Source organism: Eptatretus burgeri, chromosome 13, assembly GCF_056783735.1.
Source record: "Eptatretus burgeri isolate ZD-2024b chromosome 13, Ebu_testis_v1, whole genome shotgun sequence".
Classification (NCBI taxonomy): Eukaryota; Metazoa; Chordata; class Myxini; order Myxiniformes; family Myxinidae; genus Eptatretus; species Eptatretus burgeri.
This window is the reverse complement of record NC_140973.1, coordinates 26600362-26619181: the sequence shown is the minus strand read 5'-3', so window position 1 is coordinate 26619181 and position 18820 is coordinate 26600362. Positions and strand designations below refer to the sequence as shown.

Here is an 18820-nt window from a genome sequence, read left to right as displayed (position 1 = left end):
CAGGCTGTTAGATTAATGCATTTTTCCACTGTTAAGTTGGCTGCAATTTCCCCATTTCTAGAGACCAAGCCAGTAGCTAAGATCTATTTTTCTACTACTTACAATGATGTTAGGCATAAAGCTTTTGAGTACGGTACTGTTATAATTTGTCAATTGTTCCATGATGAAAAAAAATATTAATAAAAAAACCCATTTCTCCATCTTTCTTCAGTATATCTCCAAAATGCTTGATGCAATGAGGGTTTAGTCTACTGAAGCTTATTATGTCGAAAATAAATTAAATGTTGGCACAATTGTGAACCACCAACTATTTTTGAGGTCAGCATAGGCCAAAGGTCAACAACTTAGGTGGAATTTCTAGGATCATCAATTTTCATCCATCGACTTGAAATTTGAAGATTTGCATATCTGGTCACTGAATTCGCCAAACAAGTATTTTTGAGGTCAACATAGGCCAAATTTTAAAAATTGTCAATTTGTGTCCGATTGACTTGAAATTTGAAGAGGATTTGGATATTTGTTCATTGAATTCAAGCAACAATTATTTTTAAGGTCAAATTTGTTTTCTGGATTTCGCAAGTGTTGTGCTATGCCCGACATCTTTCTTGTTTGTTTGTCTTTCTGCTGAAAAGTGATTCAAAAATATTTACGTGTAGAAGGCTGAAATTTTGCACATTTTGTTTGCATGTGGTACTGCCACAGAATTGATATTCTCTCACCAAAACAGCGCAAATGCCAATTACACACTATCAAAACAACACAAGTCCTCAATCAACAGCTCACTCAACACATCATGTAACTAGAGAGTTCAAAGAACACATTAACCCACACTGTTTTGAGAAACAAGGACATGGGTGGGGTCTATGAGTCGTGATGACATAAAATGGCATAATATTTTGTCCAAGTACTGCTCAAATGAAGGGTTTTGAAAGTGCCAAAAAGGTGATTTGTGTTCTCCATGATCAAGTCTATAATTCAATTTAAATAAAATTAAGATTTTAAAGGTTGTAGAATAAAATAAATTCCAGAAGTTAACCGACATTGATGCAGCCTTTTACACCACCTTATTTAACATGTGATATTAATTCTGTTGTTTGTGTTCTTTATGATCAGCCTGTTGTTTGTATTCTTTATGACATCCTTAAAAACAGCATGTTTCCTGTTTGAATGATTTTCAATTTTGTTTCACTGCCAGACAAGGAGAGTGAAAAAGAATTATCACTCCTCTCTGCGCATATGCGATCGAGACTAATTCAGTCAAAGTACTGCAAAGCTCCAGGTTCGTTTTCTGATTCGTGTTCATGACATAAAATTCAATTGAAATCAAATTGTTCCTCGATCATAAACTGACATTTATAGACAGAAGGACAGACAGACAGAAGTGAACCAATTGCTTAACACCCCTTTTTGCTTCAGGTGCGCAGGGTAATTACGCACCAGCAAGGAGGCGTGATAGTGGCAAGTGAATGCTGACAGGCTTCTGGGAGACTATATACTGCCCAGCTTCCATAGAGTGGCCACACAAGATTAATTGTTCCATGGGACCTTCATCCTGGCAGGAGGACAATGCTGCCAAACAACGACGGTAAGCATCCACCAACACCAACTCCTGATGCCCCAGGATAAAAGACAGAAAGCAGTCACAAATGGTAACATGACTTCAATATTGATCAGCTTCCATTAAATGCCATTGCAAGTCACTCTTTTACAAGGGGAAAAAAAAAATCAAACCAGGAACAAAAACTGTCACTTGACATTAAGCGCGAGAAGATGGAATAAAAGGTATTCCATCAAGACAGAGGATCAAACTCACATCAGAAGCACACCAGTCCTGCACCATGGTAAGAATCGGTGAAAGCTGCATCTGCAGTGACACAGCAGTCTCCCACTCTGGCTCTACCTCCAAATGGTGGCTCAACTGGCGTGTAATTGGCTCCATGCCCTGAGTGTGCGCACAGGGAAATATAAACCACAAATGCCATTGAGAAAAAAGCAAAAAAAACAAAAATTAAAAAGCAGAAAATAGTTGTGAACATGCCAAAAAAACAACAACAAATGAGAATCAATTATTAATTACATATGCATGAAAACAGTGTCGTCAAAAAACAAGATAGGGTGGGGGAAGGAAGAAGCAATGAAGAAATATTACTCTTATTTTTATTTTAAATTGCTCTCGAGTGCCTAAGCCTTTGTAGCGATATGAAAGGTAATATTATATGATCCCCGACCCCATTCGTTGGAGTATGTAGGGAAGCGTTTTGGGCCCCATTAAAAAAAAAAACATTTCTTCAAAATGCCAACAGGATTGGAACAGCACCGGGCAACACCAGGTAGCCCTGCTAGTATTGGATATATGAAGTTTCAGATTTTTCTGATGAGAATTTAAATTCAACCAATTGTGGCTGGAACACCACTTCACCGGTGACATCATAGTTATCACTCCAGATAACCCATGGGGAGTTGATGACATATGCCAAGTTTCAATTATTTTCGTTGAGTGGTTTTGGAGAAAATAATGTCCAATATATTTCCTTTAATCAAATATGGCTGCCATACGATGTGACCGATGACATCATAGTTAGCAATAAAATATTCTCCCTGGAGAGTCCCTCCTATGTTTAAAGTTTTGCATTGATCGGCCAAGTGGTTGCAGAGAAATACATTTTTAAAGCAAAAATATATACGCACACGTACACGTACACAGGCATTGCAATAGTCTCGCGTCCCCTTCGGGGTGAGACTAACAATAGGTTTCGAGTCAACCTGGCTTGGAAACTAATACATTTGATGCGTACTTGCAGATCATGTGAGATCATATATTATTTGAGCTTTATTAAATTTTATTGGTGTTCACGCTGTACGACTTCCCGTTAACCTTAATAAGCTTTAAGTGCCAATCTTTTTTTTGTGAATGCCACACCTGGATAGCTTTCAGAAGTTCCAGTAAAGATTCAAATCCATCAAGGAAGCATTGGCGCAGGTCATTCCACTCCATTGGTCGACATTTCAACAGAAACCTGAAAGCACAAACATATCGACAAATTATGAGCAAAAGGAAACCTGAAGCAAAAATGAAAAGGGCCTGGGTTTAAATGACAAGTTCGGTGGGGATGGTCAGTACTTAAGATCACTAAGAATGTTCTGCATTCTGCGAAAATGGAAGTCTTGCGAGTCTGAATAACGCTCAAACTGAAAGTGTCCATTTCGATCCCGCTGGTCTTTCAGTTGATCGTAAAACAATCGCAGAATGGTCTTCAGTAAGTTTTGCGTTGCCATGAGTTCCTGTGCCTGTAGGTGCAATTGACGCGAAAACAAAATTAATCACGTTATAAACAAGGCACATTTTAATCTGAATGAGACGATTCACATCTTCCTGCATGCAAAGCAGACACACGACTTTGCCAACATGTCTCAATTTCGATTTATTGCGATACTATTCTCAGCATTTTAAAAGCAGTTTGAAGAAACAATGTGGTTAAAGTACAAGCTCATATTTGTACACAGTCAACCCTTAAATATCAAGGGTTGAATATTGTGGTTTTGACCAATCGTGGGCAAATTCTTTATGTACCAATTTAGTTTCAACATATCGTGATTTTCAAGCCGAGTTGTGATAGTTATCTCGTACCACGAGCCTTTTGTTGTTTCTCACACACCGTTAATAATTAATGGCAGCGAAGGCCTTCCTTTAAATTTTCTCGAAGCCCAGGAACATAACTTCCTTTTCCCATAGACCCTTGATTTTAACTATGGCGCTTTGGAATATAGCGGCATTTTCCAGGAATGTTACCCCAGCGATATTTAAGGGTTGACTGCATTGTATTTTTCTCATATTAAAGATCAATGCAAAGGAAGTAAACACACCAGAGTGGGAACAGTGAAGAGTTGTACTGAGAGTGCAGTGACCGACACTGATCTTTCATGGTCATCCTCCATGAAGTCCTTTTGCAGTCGCACATAGTTCTAAAAAATACGAAGCCAACATTAAGTCAGGTAACCAGGTTAATCATAACTGTTACTTGTTGAACCAGGATATGCAATGTGCACCCCATTAAATATTTGACAAAATGAGGGCCAAATTTATCTTGATCGCATCGCATCTCATGTCATATTCATATGACAAGGGGTACATAAATTCCCCGAGTTGTCTGCAACATTACGTCATCTGTGCTTCAATCATTCTTTCAGCTTTGAATGTGGGGTCAACCCATGCTGACCGATGAGAGAGCATGCATATTCTCAAAGTTGATACCAAAATAATGTGACGTCCACGGGACTTGAACAGTCCCGCCAACGTAGAATGAGCCGAAACGATGGAGGCGATTTATTTGTTTATAACCCAAACATGGCGGTTCTAATCGCTCTACTGCAAACGGGACGAGGAAGGTGGCACGAGTCACTTTTCACTGAGTTGATGATGTTTATTGCTTTTTTATTATTACTAGAAATAACAAGACTCGGCAAGAAGAGGGATCCGGGGCGATTCGACGGGATGGTGTGGGATCGGGCGTGGGGAAAAACAGACAATTCCAATGAATAAAGAGATCTCAAACCTTCTAAGGCGCCAAGCAGACACACACACACACACACACACACACACACACACACACACACACACACACACACACACACACACACACACACACACACACACACACATACACAAAACGTAGCTATCTCTGGTGGTCAGGCTGGACCGTGGTGTGGACGCAACTGTCCCTGGATCGGCGCCGGACGAGCCGGCCTTGCTCTCGCCAGGGGGGGGCAGGAGAAACCGCGGTGTTGTCGACCTCCTGGTCCTGGCCCAAGTCCGCCCACAGCCGCCAGGGAACCAGCTCCCGCGCCAAGCCGCGAGCAGGAGAGGGAGGCAGGTCCGCCCGCCGCCCGAACTCCGAGTCAGCAGAACCCCAGACCCAACCAAAGCGAGGCACGAGGCTCGGCAAGGCTCCCAGACACGATCAAGAGCACGATCGACTCAGCACAGCCACCAGGACGCTCCCTGCCGCCACAGGTTCCACAACAAAAAAACACGAGCGTTCTGGTTGTAATCTTCTTCTTCTTCCTTTTCGACCCCCAACAGAACCTTTTTATCCTTCGTCCTCGTCACTCCCAATCGAGCCGTTTATTGGCCCACCGCCATCGCCTTCCGCCAATCGTGATCACGGGGCGGAGCCATCCGCTGCACTCTCCTGTGACGTCACGGCCAGTCTTCAGAGAATACCAAAAGGGGTTTACGCAGACACACTTACCCTATCCCGTGTCCCTATCTAATTACGTGACAATTATCATCTCCCCCCTTGAAGAAATGAACATTTACTAGACAACTTATCACCACTGGATTGCTACTTATTACATCGAGATCCTGGTAAACTCGAACAGCATGGCATACCTAATTAAACATCCTAATTACCCTTTGAATGCATACCCCCCCCCTCAAACGTAACAATAATAATAATAATCATTCTTCAAGTGATTTATAAAACATCTTCCAAATGCTAACTTGTCATATCAATTCCTTTGTTTGTCTGATATGGGATTACAATAGAGATCAAGAGGTAACATAATTTGCCACCTCACCAAACAGACCTTCTTGCTCCAGTGCATGGGTTTACAGACTGTCTTCCCCATACATAGAGTTATCACCACTGAAGATGTCATTTACCTCCACCACCGAAGGTGAAGGAGGTTATGTTTTCAACCCTTTCTGTTTGTTTGTTTGTTTGTTTGTTTGTTTGTATGCAGGATATCTCAAAAGGTTGTGGACGGATCCAGATGACATTTTGAAGACAGGTTGGGTGTGTGACACAGACAAACTTATTAGATTTTGGTGAAAATACGGATCCGACTACTAGAATTTTAAAAATTATTCTTCACCATTGAGAGATAGGGTCAAAAAGGATATATAGCACGATATCTCAAAAAGTTGTGGATTGATTTGGACGAAACTTGGTGGACAGGTTGGATGTGTGGCAAGGAAGAATTGTTTAGATTTTGGGGAAGATCCGAATCCGGATCTGGATACGAGAATCATTAATTTTTTTAAGTGATTCTTCACCATTGAGAGATAGGGCCAAAAACTATATAGTACTGTTTAGCATGATATTTCAAAAATGTATTGGGCTCAATATGTTCTCGTGAGATCAGGCATAACGTGGAAGAAGTATGCGCTCTACCGAGTGCCCTTCTAGTCTTTACCTTGTATTTATTTTATTCTCCACCCTCATCCTGCCAATCCCTTTCTGTCCACCAATTTCATCTTCGATCAAGTCTTTCCCGATTGTAATAAAAAAAATATTTCACAGTTCATGAGGTCTCTTGGTGTATAAACCTTGCCATTATCACATTGTCATCTTTGCTTGACTCAGTGTACAGAATAAGGAAATAATTATTTGCAAAAATAAGATGTTATAGGACAACAGTGGGTGGAGCGAGGACGAACATCTTACCTTTGCAAACAGCATTCCAAAATTCCTCTTGTACTCCATATCCATGAGAACACTGCTCATGAGTAGTTGGTGGTAAACATTTCTGGCACCTGAAAACATGGATACACAGATGAACCATTGTTTAAGCACAATACAAAATCTCTGTGTTGTCTTTAGAGTGACAGGATCACATATCAACAATATAGATATATATATATATATATATATATATATATATATATATATATATATATATATATATATATATATATATATATATATATATATATATATATATATATATATATATATATATATATATGTTGTTGTTCATCTTTCGGCTGCTCCCGTTAGGGGTCACCACAGCGGATCATCCGTTATGATCCGCATACTGATTTGGCACAGGTTTTACGCCGGATGCCCTTCCTGACGCAACCCTGGTCGCCTCTTACGACACAGGGATCAGGATTTGGGTTTCGCCATGATTCCGGGCTGCTCTACACCCTGCCCAGTGCAGAGCCCCCGTCCTCAAGCGATCCTCCAACCCAAGCCTCCGAGTAGCCGGATTACAGGCGCACGCCACTACGCCCGGTATATATATATATATATATATATATATATATATATATATATATATATATATATATATATATATATATATATATATATATATATATATATATATATATATATATATATATATATATATATATATATATATATATATATATATATATATATATATATATATATAATGGAGCATGTGTATGTCTCGCCAATAACCCGCATGACAATATGTCTCTTAATTACGTCATGTTTGAACGTCAGTTTCACCATGACCATCTATTAATTATGTACTATTGGAATGACATTTAGACCACTTAGACATTTTATATCCCTTTAGACCCCTTCGGGATTAAAACCCTTTCACCCTAACGACTACTGGAACATACGTTTAAGATGGTCTAAAAAGTTTTAGACACACAACACACAAACAACTATAATTTTCTTGCAAAACACAGGCTATACTCTTATCAGCAAGTAATATGCAAACTGTACCCACCCAGAGGGTGAGTACTGTGATAGTGTTTGTAATTCCAGTCTACCTTTCCAAAGATGAGAGTCACAAAGCATAAGTCGGCCCAATGGAGATGCGTTCTCTGAATCATGGACTTGGCGCAGACCTTCTTGGCAAAGTACCCTGCGAAGACCCTCTGGAAAAAAAAAGAAAGAAAAAAAAAAGCACAGAAGAGCAAAGGGTCATTCCATACCAACTCGAACAGAGCTATTGCCTGAGCCACTCAGTTTTTTTCTTTTCTTTTTTAAAAAGGATAGAGGGCTTGTGGTGGAGCGCACGCGCACGCACACACACACACACACACACACACACACACACACACACACACACACACACACACACACACACACACACACACACACACACACACACACACACACACCTTACCAGAGACGTCACAACAATGGCGCAATCTTTCTCACCACACTCAGCGGGGCATTTCCTGAGGAGGAATTTCCTCCATCCAATGGATGCCAATTTATGGGAATTGTCCATGCTGCCCTCAAACCTCATGCAAAGAGCTTAATTTCCAGGCCATGTGACCTATTTGGCAGCGGCATTCTACCTTCTGCCAAAACTCAATTTAAGCAAGCCACTCTTAACACGTGTAAAGAAAGGAGGTATCCTTCCAGTTACAAATGTACTGTTGATGGGAAATCTTATGGGCAATAAAATATTTTCTCCATCAACTAGCCTCGTTGACATAATGACTGGAGCATCGGCCCACAAACTTTTTTGTCCAAGACCCAAAATTTGAAATCGCATTCGCCTCACGACCTAAATGGTACCTTCCACAAAAATTGTAAGAGAAAATGCTTTTGATGTGAAAAACTCCTCAAAAAACAGGATTTGGGCGACGTTGGCAAGCTGCCAATGTTTCAATACAGTATGATCACTGTAAGATCAAGCGGCGCATAGTCATCTGTGACCCATCAGAAGGCCCTCGCGACCCAAGTTCAGGCCGTGACCCTGAGTTTGTGAGCTAGAGCTTCCGCTCTGAGTCTGAGAGGTCAGCAATCCAAACCCTAGCTGAGTCATACCAAACGCTTTTAAAATGGCACATGCTGCTTCCTTGCTTGATGCTCAGTGTTTAAAAAGAAAGAAAAAAAAAAAGCACAGAAGAGCAAAGGGTCATTCCATACCAACTCGAACAGAGCTATTGCCTGAGCCACTCAGTTTTTTTCTTTTATTTTTTAAAAAGGATAGAGGGCTTGTGGTGGAGCGCACCAACAAATTAGACAAACAACCACAAGTTGGTAATAATAGCGCAGGCTTTGATGGACCTAATGGCCTCCTCATGCATCAAAGTTCCATGTAAAAAACTTTTACTTCAACTATTTGTTCACGAAAAAATATTTTCACGAAAAAAATAAGTGACCAATATATTCGTTATTGTTGTGCGTCTGTCTGTCTGTCTGTCTGTCTGTCTGTCTGTCTGTCTGTCTGTCTGTCTGTCTGTCTGTCTGTCTGTCTGTCTGTCTGTCTGTCTGTCTGTCTGTCTGTCTGTCTGTCTGTCTGTCTGTCTGTCTGTCTGTCTGTCTGTCTGTCTGTCTGTCTGTCTGTCTGTCTGTCTGTCTGTCTGTCTGTCTGTCCCAAGCATAGCTCCGTGGGTTTTGATCCGATCCTGACAAAATTTTGGTGGGAGGTTTATATCATGATCTAGTTGTGTTTTCCTGAAAACGTGTTTTTAGGAGGTAGCAGATTTCAATTTGCATCTTCTCCTAGGGGGTTCGTCGAATCTGATAGGGGTTTCGGTATTTGGTTAGCCCAATGGCACCTGCATAGCCCCACGGAGCTCGATTTTTCATTTTCGTCCCAAGGTCAAGGTCACAAGGTCACGAACTTCGAAAATTGCGAATTTTGACGTAAAAAAATTTCTTCTCCGAGGGGTTTGTCGAATCTGGCAGGGGTTTCGGTATTTGGTTAGCCCAATGGCACCTGCATAGCCCCACGGAGCTCGATTTTTCATTTTCCTCCCAAGGTCAAGGCCACAAGGTCACAAACTTAGAAAATTGTGAATTGTGTTTTTAGGGGGTAGCCGATTTCAATTTGCATCTTCTCCTCGACCAAGGGGGTTTGTCGAATCTGGCAGGGATTTCGGTATTTGGTTAGCCCAATGGCACCTGCATAGCCCCACGGAGCTCGATTTTTCATTTTCGTCCCAAGGTCAAGGTCATAAGGTTAAGGGCACAAGGTCACGAACTTAGAAAATTTCGAATTTTGACATAAAAATCATACGACCGCCCAAACTTTGAGAGCTAGAATGACAATATTTTTTATGCATAATCTTGAGGTCATTCCCCACCTAAAGTCTTGAAACAATTTTGCTCTATCTCGAACACCTTGCCCGTGGCGCCCCCTTCAAGTTTTTTACGCTGATTTCATCAAAGTATGGATAATCCGAGGAGTGCGAAATGCCATATAGTCTATATGACGTTATATTGTTCCTGGAATGTGCCAGAGGAAGTTTTGCACCAAAGGTCATAATCCTTGACCTTTGACCTTTAAAGTTCACAAAGGTCAAATTTTCAAAGTTGTGGGAATCGAACCGGGTTTTCGACCTTCTTCGACGAACTAACTCCAATAAGCTATAGCACGTATCCTGTTTCCTTATTTTAATGTCCACAACATTGTCTTGTGACCTTTAAAGGTTATGCAAAGGTTAAATTTTTTTAAGTTGTTGAACGAAACCGGGTTTTCGACATTTTGCAGCGAATAACCTGTCACTCGTACCACATCATGTTGGTCATTTTTATAACTTGGTCAAACATTATCACATTGTCTCATCCTTGACTTCTGAAACAATCTACATCGTCAAATACCGCTCGTGAACCATCGTCGTCTTCAGACTTATTATTGTTATCTGTCGAGATTAAAATAAATGTGTATCATTAGTTGTTGCAATTGGATTGTAGCTTCCTATTTAAAGGAAATGGTTGATTTTCTTTTTTACCTCCACCACTGAAGCTGGACGAAGGTTATGTTTTCACCAATGTGTCTGTGAAAAAGATATCTCAAAAAGTTGTGGACGGATTCTAACGAAATTTGGTGGAGATAGTTTGGCAGCCAGCAGGGTCAACTTTGTTCTAGGGCCCGTACAATGTTTTTTGATGGATTCTGAATGACAAGGCCATATATTTGAAGAATCTGACTGATGACACCCTGTCAGCCTTGGGCAATTTTTTTTAAATGCAGTAATATGCAAATCATTCTTAACCCTGGAGGAATGCAGATGCTCATGAGCTTTGTAGGTTCAATTGGAACACTTATGGCAGAGAGTGGACTTGCTGAGATACGAGGCTCAACATCTGGGGGAGTGTCAAGAAATTTCCACTGAATGTCCGAACAATGCGATTAGTCGTTGAGGAACTGCTAAGAACCATTGTGCTTGAGAACCAACTAGAATATCACAAGGACCTGACAGTGACATGAGACGATCTCAAAGCCAAGAGTAGAACAGCCAAATTGTGCATTGATAATGTCATCAAAACAGTCTTCATCATCCGTATGTACATTCGGACATTGAGAGAAGGAGACTGGCCTCTGCATCTGGAAGCAGTGAAACATATGCTGCCATACTTTTTTGCAGCTAGTCATGTGAACTATGCCCGCTTTGGATTGTACGACCTGCACATATGCAGTCAGTTGGTCGAAGACATCTCCAACATGAACGACAACTCGAAGGGACTAAAAGTCCAAAATGTCAACAAATAAGAATCCAAATCCCAGATTACTCCTGATGGAAACGACAGAGAAGCCATTCGCAAGAAGCTAGAGCTACGTGTTGACCCTCTTGATCCTAAACAGGAGGCATTGGTGAATCGAGTAAGTGGACGAGTGGCACCATCGGTTAATGTGGACAAAGCAGTTACCATTGGAGCAGACCAAATGCAGCAGTACGAAAGTGAATGGCCGGGTGTATGCCCCACAAGAAACTGTCAAAACAAGTATAATCAATATCAGTGATGAGAAAGCACATCCAGGTCAGCCAAACAAAGGTGTTCAATACCAACCTCATCTACACAAGGGTGACAGGTATTCAAGCCAGTTCACGTGAGATTGACAAATAATATATTGTCGCATGAACTGGCCCTGCATTGTCGCATAGGGATATCGCATGGGGAAAATAATATATTGTCACATGGGGACTGCTTGAGGATGGGAGCCCTGCATTGCACTGCGCTAATAGATGGTACATAGCAGCCGTGCTGATACGGTAGGCAACCAATCCTGATTGTCACATCAGGCCAGATCAGATCTGTTACTTGCTATGGGTCTTCTTCTTCTTCTTCTTCTTTCGGCTGCTCCAGTTAGGGGTCGCCACAGCGGATCATCTATATGATCCGCATAGTGATTTGGCACAGGTTTTACGCCGGATGCCCTTCCTGACGCAACCCTGGTCGCCTATTTCGACACAGGGATATGGTACACCTATTTTAACTGGGGCATACACTGGTACTTCGCCGACCTCGGAAGGATGACAGGGTGAGTCAACCTCCTGGTGTGTATTAATTCAAGTGGCCAACGGGGCTTGAACTCAGGACCTTTTGGATCCCAAGCCGCTACCCTAACCACTACACCAACACCAGGCTTTGTTACTTGTTACTTGCTATGGGTATCATGTAAAATCCATACTAACCTGTTCATGGTTGAGCGTCAGCAACTAAACCGGCTACCCCCACTACGTCCTCCTCGTGTGGAGGGTGTATGGACATGGACCCCCAGCAGGATTAATACAAAACCTGCCAAAGGGCAGAGGAGCTCCTTTTGAGCCAACGGCCATCCATATCTGGTGCCAACTGCATCTGTGGATGTCCTCCTGCAGTCGATTACCTTCCGTTGGAGGTTGGTGGCAGGATTTACATTCCGCTCACCACAAAACACCTCACTCTGGAAAACACATTGTAGTGTGTCAGGGTGGTGCTGAGGTGACGTCCACCAGACGGTGGTCTCCTCGGGTTAACCTGAGGCGGTCCCTTCGGGTAGGTGCCTGGAATGTCCTATCGCGAAGAGATGGGGATGGGCCAAGCATCTGCCTGGGGGATGGCCAGATGGAGGCCCCTGCAGACAAAATTATTAGGTTTTGGTGAAGATCAAGATCTGAATACTGGAATTTTTAAAGTGATTCTTCACCATTGAGTGATAGGGCCAAAAACGATATACAGTATTGCACGATATTTCAAAAAGTTGTGGAGAGATTTGGCCGAAACTTGTTGGACAAGTTGGGTGTGTGACAAGGAAGAATTGATTTAATTTGGGTGAAGATCTGGATCCGGATATGGATAGGATAATTATTTAATTTTTAAAGTCATTCTTCACCATTGAGAGATAGGGCCAAAAACGATACATAGCACGATATTTCAAAAAAGTTGTGGACGAGTTGTGGCAAAACTTGGTGGATGAGTTGGTTATGTGACAAGAACAAGCCGATTAGATTTTGGTTCAGGTCCGGATCCAGATCCGGCCTATCAGTGGGGTACAAAACGTAAACTGTTCAGCCTGGTCGAGGTTTGCGCTCAAATTTTAATCATGCATTGGGATTGTTTGTAGAATTGGTCTAATCCAAGATTTGAACAGAATTTTAAAAGTTACATTGCATAATTCAAAAATTCTCAACATTTAAACATCAATTAATAAAACGTCTTGTACTTCCCCATTCCATCCTCTCCCAAGACTCATACGACATCCAAAACTTGTTTCTTTTTCATTCTTCCCACTATCTCTGCTGAATAATAATTTTCAGTGTAAAATTATATGATGACCACAAAGCTCTTATCGACATAGAAAAACTGGAGGCCATTTGAGTTCCGCACAACGTCACCTTGAGCCAACCGATAAAGTACCGACAGAAAGATGCTTAATATCAGGGAGAAAGGAAGAAGAGTGGGTTTAAGGTGCAAGGTTTAGTGCAAGGCGGCCATCTGTATGCAAAAATCATCTCACCAGAGTTGATGATGACTTGACCCAGCCATGCAAGCAAGTGCATTGCGAAAGCCTGATGAGCCACCACCGCAGAATGCATCACGCAGACCTTAAGAGGTTTGTGGTTTCCACGGCTTGTGTGCCGCTGCTCAAGGAATCAGATAGGACAAGAGAAACGTGGGTTTTAGAGGTGTGGAGGACAGAATAATTTAAACAGTTAGAGCTTATGAATCTTGATGCGAGCTGTTTTACCAAATGCACAAATAAACTTTACTCTGTGACGTTTCTCAAATTTTCAATTAAAATGGTATTTTTGCAAAGTTTGACAATCAACCTGTGGTGAATACCATTGGTTAGAGCAAATAAATGGCAAATGAAGTCTTAAACTGCTTAGAAAAAAATATATATTTCTTTTTAATAACATTCATTTTTAAAATACGAAAACACAGGCGGAGAAATCTAACCTCAATGATGTTTTTTGCCTGTTCACATTGCTTAGAGTCTCCAAAACGAACAGTCTCGCGGCCCTTGGAGGGGAAGGAAAAGTTGGAGAGAGGGAAAGGGGAGGAGGAGGAGGAGTGACGTCAGAGGGGACAACAAAGACAGCACCCACAGCTTCGATGTTCTCTGTCAAATCACCGATCTCACGAGTCATGACTGCATTAACAATTTTTTTAATGCTTCTGGCAACAGCAGAAGACAATTTCCAGGAATCACACGATGTATAATTCAGCTTGGGTGTTTGTGGGTGTGTTTGACGTGTATGCACTCATACACCACTGGACGGGACGAGTTGAAATTTGATGGTTTACGTTGTGTGCCTGGATAGGTTTTCAAAGGTGTTAAAAAACTCGTAGTCACTGGGTTTCAGAAGGTGGGGGGGGGTGAGAGGAATGCGTTGAAACATACATGTGTGTTTGTGGTGGGGAATGTGTTGAAGCATGACAGCTGTACTCGGGGTATGTTCAACCAAGTTGGCATGGCCACCTCCAACTGCAAATTGCACCCCACCCCAATCCCGACTCCCCCTGCACCACTTCAGTCAGGGATGGGTATCTCTCGTACAAATAAATTTGAACAAAAGTCTACTCTGCCTTAGCAGAGATAAATGCTGTTAACAGGAGAACTTTATGAATGCGTTTCTGAAGAGGAGCAAGATTAAACAAACAGCCTTTAAATGACAGCAAGTACCAACCTCATGACATTAAGATTAAGGGATTACCGAAATGAAAGCTTGAAAAAAATTTGTTTTTGCCTTAAAAATGAAGATTATCGAGGTACTGAAACAAATAAATAAATAAACCATGAACTGTGTGTGTTTTTGTGTTTCCCAAAGTCGTTTGAGACACAGGTGTGAAAACCCAAGTTCATTGGTACTGCCCCAAAATCCCATGTCACACTTTTGCTGTGACAGTGGGAATAAATTTGGCATGGCTGACCCAATATCTTCATACAACTCAGAAAACGAATTTGATTCCACATTCTTTGATGAAGATTTATCAGATCCTGCACTACCATACATTTATGAACGACCCCAAAATAGAAAATGGGGAAGGATGGTAACAAAATACCTGGCATGCACAACAAACAGGATGATGCAAAAGGAAGATTCGGCAGCTGTGACTGGTAAACACATGTACGAGGCATGTAGAAAAGTCATGCCTCCTATTTGGTTTCTTCAAAACAGGTAAAGATATTCGAATGAAACAAAGTGCAGTCTGCACATTAGTTCTGCCCACCACTTGGTGCAAAGTTTTGTTTCGTGATTCTGACACGAGATGGTCTCAGTGCAACCTTAATCAAGATGACAGAGGGTAGCACGATGTCAGTGCTGTAAAGCACTGGAAAGGAGAGAGTTGGGATGACTTGAGATGAGAGTTGGGTGTGCCTGGTGTTGGCTTGGGATCCTCGGGTCCTGAGTTCAAAGCCCGCTCAGCTGTTGAATTAATACCAGGTGGGGTTCACTCGGCCCGTCATCCTTCTGAGGTCAGCGAAATGAGTGCTAGCATGCTGATATACTGTGTCGGAGTGGCGACCCGTCCAGGATTGTGCGCAACAGCCAAGGAGACTGCTTCGGCAGCACCAACGCTCTGCGCGGAGTGTGGTCCCAATGGATGGATGGATGGAGAGTTTGGTCCACCATTACGATCTTGAGAGTAAGAGATGGTCAATGGAGTACCACCACAAAGGATCACCAGCCCTGACTAGGTTCTGTCAGATTTTCGTCTCTTCCCCAAACTTAACACCTTCATGGAGAACAATTTTCTTTTGATGAAGACGCTGTGAAGTGCTGGTTAAAATCAGCAGGAGGCACAGTTCCATTGTGAAGGCATCACAAAACTACTTGAAACATGCGAACCACAGTGGTGATTATGTTGAGATATGAAGATCCATCGTGGTAGAATAAAGATTGATGTGACTTTCTGTCCATTTCATTCCAATATTTTACGTGTTTTGGAGAAAAAGACTAGGAGGTATGACTTTTCAACACAACTCCGTATATGTACTCTATAGATTCATCGAATAAAGTAACAAGCAAAAGTACCCGTCCCCAGTGATGGGAAAGGTTTATGTTCATTTATCAATTTAAATTATTCGAAGGACTTTAAAAACATGTGGACTTGGGTACGATTTATTTATTTATTCGGTTTTTTAAATAAAAAAAATTTATTGCTTGCTTTTCCCATGACTGGGGACGGGTACTTTTGCTCATCGATAATAAGATGCGGTGGAGATACCACAGGCATGATGGGCCAAAAGGCCTCCTCGAGTATCCCATTTCCTTGCACCCATTGTTGGTGAAATGAAATCATTAATATCTAATGAGACAAATGTAGTTTTTGATATTACTATATAATTATACCTGCCACAAAATGGAACAATGAACCAGGAAATGTCCCACATATGCAATGGAGTGAATATTAACAACACCCAATGAACAGCAAAACAATGTGGATATTCTTTAGTGTCCATTTAAAATCACATTTACATTTCTTCACCATATAAAACTGTAAATTATATATCGTGAAGATATGTAAATGTGATTTTAGATTTGTAAATGCCATGACAGAAGAGCCAATTAAAGTTATACAAATCAACAAATGAGAGTCCAAACATCCCATCCCAACCAGGGAATGGTTTTGCACGAGAGAAACTCATTACCCCCGCGCACATGAAGCAAAAAAGGAAGACGAGTCTTTTGTTTTACCATATATTTGCTCTGAATTCATTGCATAGAGGAGGCATTACTTTTCATTCGCATGTGCAAAGAGGAGGGAGATACTATTTTCACTTCGTTTGCCTGCCTGGCAGCAAAAAAAAAAAAAAAAATCAAAAAAATCATTCCAAACGGGGAAATTATTGTTTTTCAGGATGTTACAATGGACACATACAACAGACGATGAAAAACTAATGTAACGTGTTAGATAGGGTGCTGTAATAGCCGCTGGAGAAGATGGCAATGGAATCTGTAATGTATTTATTTATCTGCCTTCAAACCTCGTTAAACCTTTATTTAACTTTAACAATATATTTGAACACTGTGCAACACAAATCACGTTCATGATACTTCCAAGAACCTCCAGTTTTGCAGGGGTGTGTTCAGTTACCAAGTTTCTTGTGGAGCGTTTGCCAAGTGCCTTCAGCATTCAAGCAAGCACTCCATTCAAAACCCTTGAGAAGGAATGACTGGCTTAGCAAGCGCTAAGTCTACAGGTTAGATCATCTCACTCCAAGCAGCCAAGACCTGTCCAATGGTGGAGACATGATATCATGCCAAACATCACTACTTCCTGAAAGCACTCACACTCTCCTCTACTCGAAGTTAAGGCTATTACAGTGATCACATGTTCTCATCTAAGGATGTGTGTTGTAGTGGTGTATTTCCCTCCACGGCATTTAATGACAACCCGCTTTGATGATTAGCTCTCAAGAATTCCACAAGTATCGTTGTTGTTATTCGTTGTTCAAACAATCCCAACTGTAATCCTGCGTGACTTCAATGAGGATCTGGTACCAGTCACTATCCAATCAAAATTACTCAGGTTCATGCCCTCAAAGGGATTCCCACACCTTGTAAAAGTGCCCACCAGGGACTTGGGTCCTCCACTACAACAGCTCAAACACCAACACCTTTGTTGATGTCCACTACTTAGATCATGATGCTACCATTGTATACCGGGAGCCAGGGGCATCGAACTCATGTGAACGAGGTACCAATGTTGCACCCCATGGGATGTTGGGACCCACAGCACTAACTCTCAAACTGACCGTCTGCCGGGATCTGGTAGGTGGGTGTGGCCCCCAGGGCCTTTATAGTGATCCCTGAAAAAGGGTCGAGATCATGTATTCTAGGTACCGGCTGAAACCAATTCAGAATCGTGCGTTATGATTCCACGAATATGAAGTGACACGTGACAGACGTTTTGAGTGGTGGAAACCCCCCGGCAAACGCCCTTAAAGGGACCCTGAAAAAGAGTCTAGATCATGTTTTCTAGGTACCGGCTGAAACCAATTCAGAATCATAGTCTGGGTTCCCCTGAGTATGGAATGACCCATGACATGTTTTGAGTGGTGGAAACCCCCCGACAGACGCCCTTAAAGGAACCACTTTTGTGACCCCTGAAAAGGGGTCTCGATCGCGTATTCTCGGTACCGGCTGAAACCAATTCAGAATCATAGTCTGGGTTTCCCCGAGTAGGAAATGACCCAGGACAGTAGCCCCACAGAGAGCGACGACTTAGAACATTATATTAGAGAGCATCCCATCATTCAGGATCACATGAGGCAATATGAAACCTTCTTCCATGAAACGATGGATGGACGTCTTGGTCCAACGGCAACATTCTGGACCACGTATGTCTTCACAGTTAACCGAGTGTATCGGGACTTGCAGCGCGCTGTTCGAACAAACGATGTCAGTGGCTACCTCGCCGTCTTGCCTCCACTCGTCGACATATTCTTCGCTTTGAACAGACAGAATTACGCCCGCTGGGGTACGCTTTTCCTCGACAAGCTGCACAACGCCGAACCACAGTTCCGTGCAATTCTTGAACGCGGAGCCTTCTCCATCCGTCACACTAAAAAACATTTCTCACGAACGGTCATCGACATATGTCTTGAGCAGACAGTTAACAGGGATGCTGCATCGCCAATAAGAGGTATAGTGGCCTTCAGGAATTCTGAGAAAGCAGTCAGACGCTGGTGCATTACAACCACATAACGAGGCATGGCAGTAACGGAATTGCAACGATTGTCTGGCTTGGAGACGACGGAGTCACCTGCGGCTCAACTCACTGCTGTGAGGATATGGAAGGACAACGAAAGTATGGATGCACTGACAGACGCATTGACCGAAGCATGTGACCCATTCTGCGCCCCAGCATGTTCATCAGAA

The 18820-nt window shown here is 42.1% G+C and overlaps 1 protein-coding gene and 1 long non-coding RNA gene across 3 annotated transcripts in view; one reads left to right on the top strand and one right to left on the bottom strand.

Annotated features, from left to right (window-relative positions):
* Window positions 1-1550, top strand: part of LOC147014124 (uncharacterized) — a 157906-nt gene extending 156356 nt beyond the window's left edge. For both annotated transcript variants that reach the window (XR_015050653.1, XR_015050652.1), the window contains exons 2-3: window positions 1196-1279; window positions 1417-1550. This is a non-coding gene — a long non-coding RNA (uncharacterized LOC147014124). The remainder of the gene's footprint in view (window positions 1-1195; window positions 1280-1416) is intronic.
* UBR2 (ubiquitin protein ligase E3 component n-recognin 2) overlaps window positions 1-18820 on the bottom strand; it is a 213797-nt gene that overhangs the window by 123897 nt on the left and 71080 nt on the right. The window contains exons 7-15 of the mRNA XM_085851818.1: window positions 13890-13952; window positions 13447-13570; window positions 7532-7639; window positions 6447-6535; window positions 3865-3963; window positions 3122-3288; window positions 2921-3017; window positions 1814-1942; window positions 1438-1609 (exon numbers count right to left, since the gene is read on the bottom strand). Of these exons, the coding sequence (XP_085707944.1) occupies window positions 1438-1609; window positions 1814-1942; window positions 2921-3017; window positions 3122-3288; window positions 3865-3963; window positions 6447-6535; window positions 7532-7639; window positions 13447-13570; window positions 13890-13952 (1048 nt within the window). The remainder of the gene's footprint in view (window positions 1-1437; window positions 1610-1813; window positions 1943-2920; window positions 3018-3121; window positions 3289-3864; window positions 3964-6446; window positions 6536-7531; window positions 7640-13446; window positions 13571-13889; window positions 13953-18820) is intronic.